Source organism: Hippichthys cyanospilos, chromosome 10 (genome assembly GCF_059441005.1).
Source record: "Hippichthys cyanospilos isolate Australia breed blue-spotted pipefish chromosome 10, RoL_Hcya_1.0, whole genome shotgun sequence".
Lineage (NCBI taxonomy): Eukaryota > Metazoa > Chordata > Actinopteri > Syngnathiformes > Syngnathidae > Hippichthys > Hippichthys cyanospilos.
Genome location: NC_142378.1, coordinates 17,270,617 through 17,287,500, shown reverse-complemented (window position 1 = coordinate 17,287,500; position 16,884 = coordinate 17,270,617). Strand labels below are relative to the sequence as shown.

At 37.3% G+C, this 16,884-nt stretch overlaps 3 protein-coding genes and 1 long non-coding RNA gene across 5 annotated transcripts in view; 2 read left to right on the top strand and 2 right to left on the bottom strand.

The window, feature by feature from the left end:
• tmem221 (transmembrane protein 221) overlaps positions 1-263 on the bottom strand; it is a 6,942-nt gene extending 6,679 nt beyond the window's left edge. The window contains exon 1 of the mRNA XM_088425101.1: positions 1-263. This exon is cut by the window's left edge and continues 177 nt beyond it. Coding sequence (XP_088281227.1) covers positions 1-119 — 119 coding nt within the window. The 5' untranslated portion in view covers positions 120-263.
• The window catches only part of LOC148417368 (uncharacterized), a 3,385-nt gene extending 276 nt beyond the window's left edge, over positions 1-3,109 (top strand). Inside the window, exons 2-3 of the long non-coding RNA XR_015866932.1 lie at positions 2,916-3,006; positions 3,079-3,109. This is a non-coding gene — a long non-coding RNA (uncharacterized LOC148417368). The remainder of the gene's footprint in view (positions 1-2,915; positions 3,007-3,078) is intronic.
• Positions 3,110-3,183: 74 nt separating this feature from the next.
• Positions 3,184-15,490, top strand: mef2b (myocyte enhancer factor 2b). 2 transcript variants are annotated; one of them, XM_088425100.1, is made up of 8 exons: positions 3,184-3,332; positions 9,621-9,679; positions 10,619-10,822; positions 10,917-10,979; positions 12,158-12,317; positions 13,966-14,202; positions 14,285-14,396; positions 14,657-15,490. In XM_088425100.1, the coding sequence occupies exons 2-8, from the start codon at positions 9,626-9,628 to the stop codon at positions 14,943-14,945; spliced, it is 1,119 nt and encodes a 372-aa protein (XP_088281226.1). In that variant the 5' UTR covers positions 3,184-3,332; positions 9,621-9,625; the 3' UTR covers positions 14,946-15,490. The 2 variants fall into 2 exon arrangements, with proteins under 2 accessions (XP_088281226.1, XP_088281224.1); XM_088425098.1 differs by having other exon boundaries at positions 10,917-11,045.
• On the bottom strand, positions 14,439-16,787 carry mrpl54 (mitochondrial ribosomal protein L54). The gene is made up of 3 exons (XM_088425103.1): positions 16,576-16,787; positions 16,341-16,497; positions 14,439-15,961 (listed from the first exon to the last, which is right to left on the bottom strand). The coding sequence occupies exons 1-3, from the start codon at positions 16,703-16,705 to the stop codon at positions 15,829-15,831; spliced, it is 420 nt and encodes a 139-aa protein (XP_088281229.1). The 5' UTR covers positions 16,706-16,787; the 3' UTR covers positions 14,439-15,828.
• Between the last annotated feature and the right edge of the window lie 97 nt (positions 16,788-16,884).

Below are 16,884 nucleotides of genomic sequence, written 5' to 3'. Positions count from 1 at the left end.
GCCGTGTGTTGTGGTTGCAGCTGGAAAATCAGAACCACGGACAAAACTGACATCATCGCAGATAGAATCCCCAGTAAAGACAAAATAACGATAGACCGGTGACTGTAAACGTGTGTCATGTCCTTATCGGGTTTAAAAAATTAAAAACTGTCTTCGGTTGAAGTAGTCCCTATAAAAGTGCGCCCTACATGACAAGTGTAGTGATTCCGAGGGCGCGCGAACGTCTCCCTTCTTTCTCTAAAATATCCCGTCGGCCCATGTGATGTGCGTCCAATCCCCAGATTACTAATTCTCCAGGCACAATGGTGTTTTTCTTTTTCTAAAAACGCTAAACAAAGTGGTCTAATACCCGTAATTAAATCTTGGTGACAGATATGGAAGCAGTGGTTTACAAAAAACTATGCGTATTTAAAGGGACAACCACGACACAACAAATTGGATTTTCAGATGAAATTTCTGTAACAATCTTAAACACACTATAACTAGGAGTAGAAAATATGGTCCCCATTTTTTTTTCTCCTCTAGTGATGTTGGACTTTACGATTGTAGTCATTTTTTATAAAAGTAATAAACACAACAAACGTTTGATTTGTTCAAGATAATCCTGGTACAAAGTGTTGAGACAATAATGTATACTGACTTTTAAATCATCTTTTTCCAAAAATTTAACATTAGTAGCTTGTGCAAAAAAGTACTCATCCATAGTTTGTGCATAACTTGCTTAAATCACACCTTTAGATAGTTACAAACTATTGCAAACATTTTTTTTAAAAACAGTTTTTAAACTGTCTTCTTCATTCTTCTTGGATCAATATTTAATATCATTTGACCTGGTAACGCATAACACTAAATTTGTTGATTGCAATAGAAAGACAGGAAGAGTCAGAGGAGATGTCTATGGAAATGAATCAAACACCTACTGAGGATTTTGTCTTCCACATCATTGTTTAAGAATTGCATGTTATGGGGAAAAAAAGTACTGAAACATTGAACAGTTGATTAGAATTTTTTTCTGCTATTAATCATCTCAAAGCCAAACAATAAGTAGAGTTGTTAGCACAAATTGGAAAAACTCATGCAGGTGATTTGTGAATGCTGTGTCTTGGGGCTCCTGCTTTAACTTGTCTCTAACACAAAAGCAGAAGTGAGAAATTTCAGAAAAGTGACAGGAAAACCTCATGGGCACCTTCTAACTGATAAATGGCTTTTGCATCAAGTAGAAACAGACAGAAAAACAAGAAATGTAGAGCTATGTTAGAAAAAAAATCCTTTCCAATCCATTGTCAATGTCAGCTTTACAGATGCCACCAAGGTTCTGCTGACAGTGTGTGTACATGTAATGTGATGTTTGGTGTTTTCTCTGTGTACACACAGACATTGTCGTGGGGAACAACAACAATTTCCCCAAGCTCGCTGGGAGTCAAGTGCACAATCCCCTGGAGTTTATTTGTTGCTAACTGTTGCATCAGCGTAGACTTTTTTTTTTTTTTAAAGATGCCTCTAGGGATAATGTCTGAGTCGAGTGTCAGTGTAGTATATGGCGTCCAACTGCATATGTTTCTTATTTTTAGTGTGTCGCATTGTCACGTCCTCAAAATAGTGAATCTGGCTCCGGCAGTGACTCCCTCAACATGTATTCTGTTGACTTTCCATTAGGCTCTTTTGTGTTTTTTCTTTGGAAGGGCTGTCACAGATAATGGCTCAAATATGAACCAGAATACATTGCAGACCTCAAAACTCAATTAATGACGCAGGAGTTTCATGGTGACATCCTGCTTCTGTACTAGAAACTAAGCTCCCAAATTTTTTAAGTAAGAATACATTGTATTTGCCAGCACGTCAAAATGATTCTCCGAAATATATCGACTCTATGGAATAGAAATTGAACAAAATAACTAAATCGAGTGTTGTTGATACAATAGGGAGTTGCCTGCTATTTCCTGAGGCCGCTATTCTGTGTCGATCAACGGATTGCTGAGAGTGATGAATTTCATAATTCAAGCCTCTCTAAACTATGGTTGTGAGAGAAAATATGGAGCAGTCATTAGAGAAAGAATAGCAAAAAATAAAAGCATATTACATCATCTTTTATATTGTCTGTTTACACGTGTTGCTGCACTGTTTGTGTTCAGATCTCAATTGCTTAAAGCAGGGGTTCTCAAACTTTTTGGAGTCAGGGACCCCCCCTTTAGGAAGTCCAATTTTACAAGGACCCCCATTGCAAATATTTGCGCAAACAAAAACAAAAAAAAGCCAATTTGGTTGTCCATTACTGTTTTCAATAAATCCAAATTTGATTTGCAAAGTCATCTTTGTATTTTCATTGTTTGGACAGCTTTTCTTTTGTCTTTCCTTACTAGACGAAGTGGACGGTCCTACAAAGGCATCCGTTGCTAAGTAGATACCAAGTCAAGTTAAATTTTGTTCATAAAGCACATTTAAAAATATCATTGTTAGCCAAAGTGCTGTACAATGAAATAACTGCAGATAGAAAAACAAAACACCTAAAAACGTGAGGGTCAAACTCCTTGACGTTGGTTTGGATTTTGTAGGTCTATTTCAACTAATTTCAAAATTACTACATTTTTAAAATTATATTACACTGGTTGACTTGATTGCTTTATTGATGAGTCATGAATGCAATCACAATTTAATATAAAATGAAATTAATAGAAATATACATTGTTTATTAATAACCCAAATTCTTTCACAAACCCCCTGCAGTCTTGTCAAGGACGCCCAGGGGTCTGCAAACCCCACTTTGAGAAGTACTATTAAAGGATTAAAACTACTGCGACATCAGTGCTTGTTTTGTTAGCCAATCTATGGTGTTTTGCTTTGTGTGTTAACTAGCGAACTGTTGCAAGGTGTGTTTTGAATAAATACTCAAAATGCACTTTTTTTTTTTGCAGCAGCAGCAGCAGGTGTTGGCTATTTTTTTTTTTGACAGTTGGTCACTATCCATTGCTCAACGACCATTACTCAAATATGGTCACTCAAGTCAAGGTGGGGCAAAAACTACACAAATTCCAGAGGAACGTTATTTAAGTGTAACTTTTTTCATTGTGTTTCTTCTAGGTGGTCCATTGATGCAAAAATGGCAAAAAGGAAGTCGTGTGCAGGATTTGCTTGCATGCATGGTGACAGGACGAGGACGAGGAGGAGGAGGTGGAGGGCGGGTTGAATCAACCAGCTGTGTGAGGGCAGCACTCTCTTACATCAAGTTGTCTTCTCCGTTGACACACTATTGCAGACACTTCATCCTCCGAATCGGACGTCTCCTTTGCCTTCATTGATGTGCAGGCGCATTCGACGAGTGTGAGAAGAGAGAGGTGAGATTTCAGTATTTTTCATTTCTATGTCCAAATAACTTGTGTTGCCATGCAAGAAGCAGAGTCTTTATTAATAAAAAGAGATGCTCAGCAACTCCAGGCTATTCTTAAACCGACGTCAGCAGTTCAACAGGTTAAATTGTGCCCAGAAATCTTTTTATAAAACTTATTTGGAAGTGTGCCGTCCACTGTTTGTTGTGCAAATTGCATCCTATCCAGATGGATACATGTGAAGGTAGAGTCCCTCCTGTTGCCATGCTGACTCAATCAAAAATATCAAAGCAATTCAATTATCTCCTGTTAAAATTAGACAAATATTTCCTGCACGTTACTGCACTTGGCAAAAGCTCTATTATTGAACTGCCTGACCCCTCTCCCATGTGCAAGCAAATTTTTCCTCTGCCCTAATAATGCTCAGTCTAAGAGGCGAAGTCATCAACATGTTTATTTTTGTGTTTGTCCTGTGCACAGCTACTGCAAACATAACCACAATAGCAAACATCTTGTTTATGATCTATGTAAGAGATGGATGTACTCATGTAGGTGAACTTAAAAAAAAAATGCTTCGGTTAAACACATTTAATTGTCCTCTCTTAGAACATGATCACCAATCAATTTGACATCATTTACTACTGGAACAGCAAGATGTTTCAGTTTGAAACCTTTCATGAACGCAAATTCTACTGGCTGAGATTTGTAGAGCACATTCCAAGGGACTCAAGATGTATTACAATATATGGAAAGATTACAGGAATTAAAACTAATTAAATAAAAAATGTAAAAAAGCTTTCTGTACATTATGCTGTATCTGTATATTTGTATGTACATATCAATTGTGTGCACACATACAGGTATTAAAAGTCTACTCAATGCCCATAATCTGACAAATTCACATACTTTTCACAAAGAAGAGTGGGCAAAAATCACCACATTAGGATTTGCCATGATAGAATTCCACACAAGTAGACTGAGTGCTTTGCCAAGCCACACAAGGTGCAACATATTCTCTTTGATGGTGTGCATATTTATGCAGCAAGGTTATTGTATTTTTAATTTATATTCTCCCCATACTTTTTTCAATTGACTGGGGCTGGTTATTTATCACATTTAAAGTAGAAAAAGTTTGAATAGGATTTTCTGTAACTTGGTCTTTTTTTAGCAGCATATTTAAAGACCATCAGTTGAATAGAGGTGTGCAGTGTGTGTGTCCTCAGAATATTGTCTACAGTTACAATCTAATGATGAAAGGTTTTATAAAACAATATCACAATATATGAGTCCGATGTAATAAAAAGACACATTCATAAAATACACTAAGCACACAACTAATTCACCCAAACCTCTTTGACATCTGTTTTAATGATCTCAACATGAATATATTTGTCCAATCTTAGCAAAGCATATGTCGCGGCTCATCAACTTCTGTATCAAAGTATATTAAGAGTATGTATTATTAGGAAAGGTTTATTTAAACAAGTTTCTATGCATATGAGTAACAAACACAATCAAATCAATAACTGCGTTTGAACATTTGACTATTAAAACAATTGAGTTATAAATTGTGGCATGCCCTACTTACAATATGTACAGCACAAGTACATACATATGGCCGGCATCGAACGGTATACTCCCTAGCTCAAAGTCATCATTTTTCAAAAGGCCCCAAAAGTGGCCAGTTTGTTCAACCATTAGCATTGCATCGTGCAAGAGAGCAAGCCATTTTCAACACCTTAGGTAAATATTTACTAGTCAAATGACGACCCACATGTGTGGACTTTACTATATATATATATATATATATATATATATATATATATATATATATATACGTACGTACGTACACACACACATAGAGATTTTTTTTTATTCACATGTTCATTCCCATGTCCAACTATTTATTTCCCAAACTCATCCAACTACATTGAATTTGCCATTAATATTCTGCCCTTATTTTGACCTACAAAAAATGTATCTCTTTTTAAAATGAAACAATGGCTTGAGCAGCACATATGCAGAATCAAAATTTACATGTTTACATGTCCATATTTATATTGTTTCCTCTCCCATACATGCTGTAAGAATATGTTACAGTGGCTTACAATAATAATTCACCATTTAGGAATGGAACACTAGGTGAGACTACACTGCAGTATTGCTTGTAATGAAGGGAGCACTTAGAGTAAAGAATCTTTGGGTGGTAATTAACTTGGCCGGAAAAGTTTGAAAACCATTGTTTTAGATGCTCCAAATAAGTCCTTCTGTAACTAGTAGCATCACAACTGATGATGATTACAAGTCCAAGCTTAGTTTGTTTTTAAAAGGCATTCTTCTAGAACAAATCAAATTGTTCCTATTTTTTTTTTTAAGTATGGGAAAAATTATTACAAAATGTCTCATTGTCATTCGCTTAAATTATACCCAAATAATATCTGCCTTGAGCATTGATAAGACTTGATACACTGTAAATATGACATCTCAGCACTTTATAAGGTAATAGTGGGCATTTCCTCCTCAAATGCCCAAGATGCCTGTGTATGCGGAACACGTCAGGGGTCGTGGGAAACGCTGCCCCCATATCCGCCAAGACTTCATCAGTAGTGGGGACATGTCACTAAATATAGAAATATATGTGCATTATTGAGGGGGAAAACCAGTGGAAACTCCTCCGGACCAGACAGACAGGTCAAGGGTTCAGACGGGTGGTACTCGATAGAGTGCAGACTTCTGCACTGTTCTGAGGTTCTGCTTATGAATCCTACCTCTGGACTTCTCCTGTGGTGTGTTCATGGTGTACCTCACCTCTTGTCGTATTTCAGCTTGGATAGGTTCCAGCTTTACTGCACTTTTCATGAGCATAGGTTGTATAGAAAATAAATGAATGAATGAATGATTTAACACAGTGGTCAAACAAAGAAAATAAACTTCAAAATATTAAAACTAACTCAAAATGTGTGCTTGACTACATTTCTGCAGTAAAAAATGGGCAATCGTGAGTCCATTAATAATATGATTGGAAAATTTTAATATTCTTAGCTCCTATGTCCATGAGTGATCTAATATGCGGACAAATGGCGCCTCAAGTTGTAACAGTCTTGTAAGTGAAAGTTGCTCAACTTACCATAGCACCCGGGTTTCGGTGAATAACGCGTTGAAACAACTGCACTTTCAACATTTCACCTCAGCTTTTTCACTTCCACTCTATTAGAGCTCCATAGGGTTTACCATATTCAAAGTAAAATTCTGGTTATTGATTAAATGACCGATTTAATTAAAGAAATATCATTTTGATGCGTTTTCACAAACCCAAGTCTCTACTTTCATATTCCAGCAGCCAAAAGGTTGACTTTGAAACTGAAGTGTATGAGTATAAGGGATTAGTGAACGATATGCAAGATTTAAAGATCGTGCCAAAACCTTAAAATTGCTTTCTCAAGATTAGAGATTTTATCCCAGCAATATTCAAAGTGCTATAACCTCATCCATTTTTGCGCTACTTCCAGGTATTGCATATCATTTTAAAGGGAATTAAGTGTAGAATTAAGTGTAAAATTATATCAATATCTTACTGTAAAATTATATCAATATCTTACTGTTCATTTCCTTAGATATAAGCCTGATTTAGTGCAAATTCATCACATAACCAATAAAGAATTGTTTTTATTGGTATAAAACATGTACAATTAAATAATTACGCGGCACCTAATCCATTACCAAATTCATTGATCATTATTTTTGATAATTGATTAACTATTGTAAGACCTACAATTGTCTAAATAATAAAAACCAGGCTATTATTGTGCTGAATTCAGATTAGACACTTACCAAACTCTGGTTTTATTTTGGAAAACAATGATGAACATATTAGCTGAATTGCTGATGTTTAAGGCCAAACAGGGTACCAAATCATGAAAAAATATTTTCTGCAATCTGATTCATTGATTCCATTACAATAATCGATTATTCAAATATTGGTTCCTTGCAGCATTAATAAAAAGATATAAATACCGTGTTGCACATTTCACTGTTTCAAAATAGTTTTCCCTTTCGTATTTGCAGCGGAGAGAGAAAAATTGGCAGGAGTTGATCTTTTTTGAAAAATTCTTTTGGGCACGGGACTATATTTCAATGTCATTGTTTTATGCTGAAATGTTAAAAAAAAGAAAGTGGACAACTGCTGATTTTAAAAAAGGGGCTAATATTGACCGATGAAATCGCCTAGCCAGTAAATCTTACACAATATGGACAAAGTTCTTCAAATAAACTGACCATTTAATTCCCTGCCTTTCTGCATGCGTTGTACTGTACACTTTTTAGCAAATGCATTTCTGACGGGAAAACAATGCATTTCTTTGAAAGCATCGCAAGTCCCCTCGTTAAGAGCATGGAGTATTTTTAACCCCATGAGGCGATGCAGTCTAAAGTTAGCGTGGCCCCTGAAGTCCACACAGTCTGACACCCACGCCGTCTGGCTTACCGAGTCGGGTCGGGCCGAGCAGGCAGCAGTGCCTGACCGCGCTGCCTGTCCCCAAGAGACCTAGCTAAAAATATGTAATGGATGACTTTTTTTTTTTTTTAAAGGTGGTTTGGCCAATAGTAAGAGGCTAGCGGTTGAAGAAAAATTGTGTATAGGAGGAAGGCAAGTTGAACCTGTATGAGCCACCCACTCTTCTCTCATGCATGGCCTTGAGAAGCCCTGATGGGAACTGAAGAGTGGCAGCATTCGTGATGACATGAGTGGATTGTGGTGTGCACGATGACGTCTATTTGTCCAAGTCACAGCTGTTTTTTTGTTGTTGGCAAGAAAATCTCAGCAGAAACATATTAGGTTGACATCACAGATTTGCATTATTGTTAGGAACCTGTTTTTTACCCTTATGGCCTTAATCGGATTTCAGATTTTAATAGATTGAGGTGCCCCTCCACTTATAGAAAATTGTAAATGACATTATGGCAATAGAAATGTTTCTCTTTGTTTATTCCTCTACTGTCTGGGATTGGCATTATTTTTCCGAATACAAAACAATCTTTGAAACACTTCACACTTAGCATAAATAATAGAAACACATACAATGCCAGTCAAAACTTTGGAAATACCTTCAATTTCAAATTATAACAAACGGGTACATAAATCTTGAAAATGCACAGGTGTTAACTGAAAGTCATTCCACATCATAAAGTTGACAGAAAAAAATGTGTGCAACTATCTAGGTGAGAGGTACCTACTATGAAGAAGCTCAATTAAGAAACAAATTCAGTTGTCAACATCTTTTTGTTTACCAAAGTATGCCAGAAATATTTGTACATAATGTCAATGCCTTAAGTATTAAGTATCTTTTTATTTCGTAAATCTGTGCCTGTAATGTATTGTGAAAGGTAGAATACTGTAATTGAAATAAAAGTTCTTCCACAAAATGTCAGAAAGTACAGGTAATGCTTTCAGTGAACGAGAATTCTCATCTTTTAAAATAGTAATAAATATAATAAATAATAAAATTCACATCAAATACATTTTCTATGGATGGCAGCTGACACCCTTGAAAAGTGCTTATCTAATATTAAGACAATTGACTACTGTAATGAATTGTGTATATTTGAGCAAACTTTAAACATTGAAAAACACACAGAGGGTGTTGCCAAACTTTAGACTGTTACTTTATAAAAATACGTGCTCTTACAATGTCATTAAAGACATGTGAAGTTATTTATTTCCTTGCTATCCAATTTGTCAAGATACTAACCAGGCAATGCGATTTATGGAAAATAATTGCGACTTCCAAGTACAATCTCGGCTCGAAAGATCCACTGTCAAGAAGTCACTGCTTTCGCGTTGTGTATATGAAAACCATGGACTGTAGTTGGCAATGTTCCCTGACGAATAAACTAGAATTAATTGATACAATCAATTATTCTTAGTTCTGTTGTAGGTTTAAAAGTTCCTTCACAAGTGATATTTTGATTCCCTTCAGTCATTAATCAAATGCAATAACTTTTTTTTTTCCTTACAAATGTTTCATGCGTCACCTGGTGGTTTTCACCTGGCTCATTAGTGTGTACCACATGACGAAGTTCATATGTGTTAACCATGTCCACCAGATTTTAACATCTTATTTGAGGGAACTATTACATTATGATTTTTATTTTTTTTTACATGAATTTGGCAAAATATGCTCTGGATTAGTATAAACATGTCAATTGTGGCACTTGAAACTTTTGATATGGAGTATAAAAGTTTTTACTTGTCGTATTCTCTCACATGCTCTCCTGTTCTCACATGGTTTCTGACCACAGGAACGATGGGTAGAAAGAAAATACAAATTTCTCGCATTCTGGACCAGAGAAACCGACAGGTGAGCCAAGCAACAAATTATTTCTTTTTGACCCCTGCAATGAGTCTCAAACAATCTGCTGAGGCACTTTAGTGTGACAGGAGGTGACCGTAGACAAGTTTCCAATTGCACCTAATATGTCTTTTTACTTCAAATGTTGTATGTTGGGTTTTTGGGGTCAATCTGTACCTGTTATGGATTGTGAAAGGTAGAATAATTGCTATAAATGTTCTTCCATAAGATGGCAGAAAGTACAGTTAACTCTTTCAGTACCATAGATGAGAAATTCAAATAGTGATGAAAATAATAAATCAGAAAATTCTCGTCAAACACGTTTTTCGGTAGCTGACACCCCTGATTAGTGCTTATCTAATATTGCCAATTGATCACTGTCGTAATTGACATACTACACATACGTTATGTTATGGGGGTTTAATCCAGCCCGCGCGAGATGATTTTGTAAAGTCTAAAAATGATCAGAATTTTTTTATAAATTAAGCCTGTTTTATGATTAATTCTAATGTTAATATTTTATGATTGATTGTAATGTTTTACTTGTTTTGTTTTGGACGGTATTCAAAAAGAATACTACATGTGAAACTGTTGTTTTAAAGTTAGATAAATACATACCGTGATTTTATTGGTCTGGATGGATTTTCCTCCTTGTGATTCGCAATCTTAAACAAGTTTGACACCCCTGCATTACATACTTGTAATTTTAAGTAATGAATGGAATTCAATCTTTCGTGATACTACCCGTGTCTCATGTTTACATAGACATAGCACACAATATTCTGTCGGCTTTGAAAGATGAGTGAAAATGCTAAATATACTGGCACGCTCCAGGTTGCCTTTTCCAATAATGCTTTGCACTGAAAGAGGTAACGTGTGTATGAACCTTTTGAGATTCTTGTCTGGTGGCAGTGTGTTGTGATTTAAAGAAAAAAAAATGCATCACAGGTGACGTTCACTAAGCGCAAGTTCGGCCTGATGAAGAAGGCGTACGAGCTGAGCGTTCTGTGCGACTGCGAGATTGCCCTCATCATTTTCAACAGCACCAACCGGCTGTTCCAGTACGCCAGCACTGACATGGACAAGGTTCTGCTCAAGTACACAGAGTACAGCGAGCCGCACGAGAGTCGCACCAACACAGACATACTGGAGGTCAAGAGATTTCATCAATTTGACATGAATTTTGCGCTTTGTTTTGTTGTTGTTTTTTTCCCCCTCTTGGTTCTTATTTTGCATTTGTCATCAGACTCTGAGGAGGAAAGGCCTTGAACTGGACGCCTCGGAGCTTGATGGCGAGGAAAGCATGCAGGTGACCGGTCATAAATATCAATATGGTGATGAAGTGGATGTGTCTGCAGACCTCCAGCGATTCTATGTCAGTACACACGCAAACACGGACATACAAAGGCACGCGCAATCGCCAGTTGAAATAATAAAGTACAAATGCTTAAATAGCTTTTTCAGGTCTTTGTACATTTTACTTTGCCAAAAACGTGTTACTTTTACAGCCCCTGTATGAAATCTGATATCTGAACTTTTTACTTACTACTACTGTAATTGCACATAAAATAAGCTTACTAATGACTAACTTGACAAGCTTCCGCCTCAGCATGAACAAAAATGCACACATATTACATTGATTAAATTAATCATATTACTGAATCACAAATGCTATTCATTTTAATACAAGACATTAATTAGCAAAATGCGACTTATCAATGCAAAGCCTTTGCATATGCTATTGCTAACATATACCAAAGGGAAATACCTGGCACAAACGAAAATGCTAATGAGCTAAATGCATTCTAGGCAGTGCCATGTAACTTGCTGAAGATAAGAATAAACTAAAACTTTAGCGAGCATGTTATCCACAGTCACAAATTGTTGGATCAACAAACAAACACAGTTTTGGGCATACTATCATAAAGACAACATTCTGACAAAGAAAGTACAACGTATCACTCAAGTAATTTGAGTACTTCGAATCAAAAAATGCTTGAGTCCCACTTATTCCCACTTACTCAGTGTACATGCCAGAAAAGATCAATTAAGCCAATCGTAGAAACAATTGTTGATAACCCGCATGACAGTGAAACAAGGCACCAACTTGGTGGGAAGCCCAACTTGACAATAAATGTTACCTCGCCAAATACCATATGGACTGAAATGTTTTATTTTTAAGTTATTCTCAACACCATGCCAGCCTAACAGCTGATTTGACTTGTCTTTGTCTTGCTGTCACACAGTGCAGCTCCCGACGTGAACAAAATATTGTTTTGTAATCACGTTCTATCGTCTTCATTACCAGACATTGTTGTGTTATTTGGTGTCGTGTTTGGAATTGTTTCTCAACTAATCATACATATTTCTTTATTTTTATCCGAATATTCGATTATTTGATCGAATTTTCAGTAGGCTGTCCAAATACCAAAGTACTCAATAGCTGCAGGCTAATTGGGGAGTTCGTGTGATCATGTCATTCTCCAGGCTCAGTCCATGCACTCCGGGGAAGCGCACTTCCAGGTGTCAGAGAGCAATTTCCCCGCCTCATCTGGACACGCCGTGGCACCCCACAGGCCCCCGGCTTTGAAATGTGCCAGCCCGGCTCCATCCGCAGCTCACGCTTCCTTCATGCCTCATCACTCAGGTATGGAAGTCTGATCGGTTCGCTGTCTGATTTACAAGCGAGCCTCACACAAGTTGCTCCCATCGTTCTGAAACCGTGTGCGCAGCTGTCCGTCACCTCACAGGAAGTGTGTGGTACATGTGCATGCATATGAATGTATTTTATGAAACTTGACTTTTTCACTAGCCTGCCACCTTTGGTTTCTATCTATAGTTGTTGTCGCACCTGTCTTTGAGATAATGCCATCACAAATGACTCCACTGTAACATTTAAAACAGTTTACAATACAGGACCAGAGTTGTCATATTTGGGATTTTTCATCATAGATGCTAGTAGTATTCTCTGTTTTCATTTGTTTAGTTTTCTTTTAGAAAAAAAAAAAGCTTTGTTTTTTAATATTTTTAGTTTTAGCATAGAAGTGCAAAATTAATCAGTTAATTGACTATTAAATGGTGATAGCGTGGTGATAGTGATTTTTGATGATCCATTAATTGTTGAACTAGCTTTTTTCATTTAACCCCTTCACACCTGTTGGGACAGTTATTTTCAAAAAATGGCAGTGGGTTTAGGAATCCTAACAATAGCATGAAATGGCATCCAAGCATTTCATTACACACGTATTTACACATTCTAGTGGCTACTAGCAACTTTTCCATACACAAGCCAATGCGGGCCTATTGTCAACAAGGTAGGTTGTGTTGTACAATTTCTCATCAGTTAACCATCTAGTACTGTGGAAATATATTGATAATTTGTGTGTTACTATAGATAAACTGATTCATATGTATTGTAGGTGTTTGGTGATCATTTTCACTTCACTGGCACATTTTTTGTACAGGTATTTTGGTCTATGGGATATACAGTCCCAGTGGTATTTCTCGGTGGGAGAATGCATCCCAGTGGTATATATAGCTACATTTTTATACGTGCGAATATTCGTGTTTGGCAACAAAGTAATTTCCACTTCTATGACTTTTTTTGTACAAGTATCAAATTCTATGGGATCTACAGTTTTAATGGTATTTTCATGTATACAGTATTGATAATATGCTACTATAAAACTAATCTATGGAAGTGGGATTTTTGAAACTAATTTTCCAAGTATCCCACACAAAAGTTTTATTTTTCAAGAGAAAAAAAAATCGGTAGTGAAAGGGTTACAAGTGTCCAAATCCTCAGATTTTCACTTTGTCAATAATAAATATTCCTCAATCTGTCATCGTTTATAAAAATAATTATCTTTGTGGTTTTTTCCCATGTTTTTCTGTATGTTTTGTACCACTGGAGTAAGTGTATCATCATTACTTTGTTTTTTGTTCTATCAATTTGAAATGTAATCCTGTTTTTGTTAATTGAAATGAAAACATTCCCTTATCCAATTCATCAATTAATAGAAAAAGCAATTGACAATCAATTATTTTGTTTAAAAATCATAGTTGCAATTCTGTTTTATCATTTGTTTTAGTTTTTCCTGGAGTATCCGTATCAGTGTCAGTTAACAAAAATATCACAAATTGTGTTTATATTCAACATTAAATGCCATTTTAAACTTATCAACAGTCTGGAGAATTTGAAGTGCCATGAGTTACACAGTCAAGAAAAAGTGTGAGAGAAAGAAGAAGTGCCATGGTATCGGAGTTGTTCACATCTTTTTCACTTCCCTCCGCAGGTATCGGCTACCCCGTCTTCTCCCACATGAGCCGAGGACTCGACCCGAAGACCCCCCCGCCCCCATCCCCTCTGACCCTGCCTGGAGACGCGGCCAATCAGGGCTCACGCGCCGGCCCGAACCCAGCCGTGAGCCGGGCGATTCTATACCAGACGGGCCTACACGGCGCCATAGGCAAAGCCGGGCTGCTGGGCCACACTCTGGCTGGTTACGGCCTCACCTCCCCTGGAGCTTCTGGTAGCTTGCACTTTTCCCCCTCCACCAAATTTTTCAGGATACACTCTATAACCTACATATTTTAATATTTTTCTTCATCAAGAGTACAGCCAAGCAGGTTTCTATCACTCGGTGAGTCTGCAGCGTGGTGCGGTGAACTCCTGGGCAACAACGCAGCCAGCACACCAGCCTCATGGTTCTCATATAAATCAAGGGTGAGAATGCATTATGCTCACAACCCACATTAAGCGCAGAACTGTTGGTAATACTTTACTAAACTTTTTTACTGTTAAAACAGAAAGTCACTGAAATACCAAAACGTTTCTACCACTAATATATAGAATTGAATGTGTGTGTACAACTGCCATAATACATTGTTCAGCTTTATTTTCACAGGCTTAATTTGAATTGCTCTTATATTGAATGTAAATGCCCGTCAAGTGATTTAACAATATCCTGTCATTGTTTCTCCCAGGATGTCCAGCGGGATTTGTTCTTTCCCCTCTCAGTCTTTTTCCTCCACCTTGACACATCCTCCCTTTCCCGACGTGCACATCAAATCTGAGCGCAGCTCTCCTGAGCAGCGCGCGGCATCTCCCGCCTCCTCACCGATACACGGCTTCGGGCGAGACCAGTCGCCAGTGAGCAGACCCGGCTCGGCACAGCACAGCCTCCCGGAACCGGAGCCCGAGATATACTTGCACGACCGAGAGGAAGGAGCGATGTCGAGGCAGTCGCATGTGTGTGAGGGATGGCAGAGATAGCGATGCACTTGATGGGCATTTAATTAGGTACATATGCACAGGCTAATGACATCTCTTAGCAGAACTGCAAACAAGTGATGAGGAATTCAATTGCAAATTGGACATTAATGACCCATGATATACTTTTGAATGATCTTACACAAACTGAAAATTTTAAAGTTAAAAATATATTATCTATTAAACCAGACTTGAAAAATTAAATGAATACAATTTGAATAAATCTTACAAAAATGATACATGATAATTAAAAAAATATTACATTAGAAGTGATAAATACGATTGAAATTAATCAAGAAATGAAACACAATTAAAGGGAATATAATTTTGTAGCTTGAACCTCCGATGGTTAAATGAATATTTAATGGAAACTAATCATTACTTTTGTCAAGACTAAATTCTTTTGATAGCTTGTGCCATGGATGTCATTTGTCTGCCTGTGTGTACCTAATGAACAGTCCGGTCTACTCAGTCAGAGCTGGCCTCGGCTGGGCAATGGACACTTTTGTTTTCACGTCCTTCCACATCATATGATTGTTCCCATTAAAAAAAAAAAGCACTCTTTTGCTTTGTCTGCTTTGTTTTTTTGAGCACTTTAAAAACATGAAAATGCTAAAGGAAAAACCATGAATTAAAATCTCTCATTATAAAATATCCATTGGAATTTTAATAAAGGTAACCAATTTAAAAAAAAAAAATAGAAATTACACAAGAATGTCCTCCAGATGTATTCAGTAAAGGAAGACATGGACGACGACTCACGTTAGAGTGGAGAGCTATATAGAATGCGAAACAAATCCTAAGATGGATGGCATTGGAAAAGAAAAAAAAAACATGTACACGAGAGTCACTCAATACAAACATCATTGAAAGAACATGTGCCAGTCTAGAACTTCTTCCCTTTATGCAGTTTGTTGTGACGCCAAATGTTTTCCTTTCGGAGACGCTTCCAGTATTCCCAGTTTTCCTCCTCTAGCTCATGAAGTTTGAGCGGCCCCTCCAGGTTTAACTGAAAAAGCCTGAAGAAAACACTAACTTTAGGCTAGATATATGGAAGAAAACTTATTAAACATGGGTTGCACGGAGAAAACATTCAAGTTGTGATGTGTCATCTTTATGGTAGAGGAATGCAGTATACAATCTTGAGCCCCCTCACTACATGGGGTGGGGATGGTCGAAATTTGTGCAAAAGACTTATTTGTTTTTAATTTGTGGCTAAGTGCAATTGGCAAAATGACATTGCAGTAACCATGAGCGGATGAGATTACGTTGAATGGATGGAAACATAAATCTAATCATGTCTCACCCCATTTGCTACCTTATTTGTATTAATGGCCAAATGGGACAGGAATACAACAGTACACCCAAATGAAAAGAAGAGAGATTAAAGATTAGCACCATTCTGGATATTCCTCCACAGGTTTGAGCTTTGGGTCTTCTCCCTGTTTGTAGATGTTGGCCCCCACAGCATAAGAAGTCAGTCTGACTGGATCTTTGCACACCTCTGGTCCTTTCATGTCCTCTTTAGCCATCCCCTTGCCTTTGCCTTTAACGACTGGATGAGAGACGTTGTTATTATTAGCGAAACATACGGAATTGAAATGCACTTTTACTGACCATCTAATTTACTTACCCACTCTTTTCGCATATCCGCACGCTTGTAACTTGTTTAACGCGTTATTCCTGCGGATGGTTAGCAGTGACACGTTATTTGTGATGTGTTTAGTGAACGATGCGACGCTAAATAAAGTGTGGCTGGACATTTTCGCAGTAATTCGCGTACTGCATGCAACATTAGCGTACCATACCACAAGTACAAGTTGACATTCAGTCTTCTACTTCCGTTGACTCTTTTGTGACGCTGGCCCTAAGAGCTGTTCACTGCCCCCTGTTGACGAACAGACGCACTACTCCATATTTTAGCTAGTGTGTGAAAATAAAT

Coding starts and splice junctions, on each gene's coding strand:
- mrpl54 (XM_088425103.1), bottom strand. CDS start 16,705: ATGTCCAGCCACACTTTATTTAGCGTCGCATCGTTCACTAAACACATC. Junction 16,498..16,575: donor CGGATATGCGAAAAGAGTGG/GTAAGTAAATTA, acceptor TCTCTCATCCAG/TCGTTAAAGGCAAAGGCAAG. Junction 15,962..16,340: donor GTGGAGGAATATCCAGAATG/GTGCTAATCTTT, acceptor TGTTTTCTTCAG/GCTTTTTCAGTTAAACCTGG.
- mef2b (XM_088425098.1), top strand. CDS start 9,626: ATGGGTAGAAAGAAAATACAAATTTCTCGCATTCTGGACCAGAGAAAC. Junction 11,046..12,157: donor CAGACCTCCAGCGATTCTAT/GTCAGTACACAC, acceptor GTCATTCTCCAG/GCTCAGTCCATGCACTCCGG. Junction 12,318..13,965: donor CTTCATGCCTCATCACTCAG/GTATGGAAGTCT, acceptor TTCCCTCCGCAG/GTATCGGCTACCCCGTCTTC.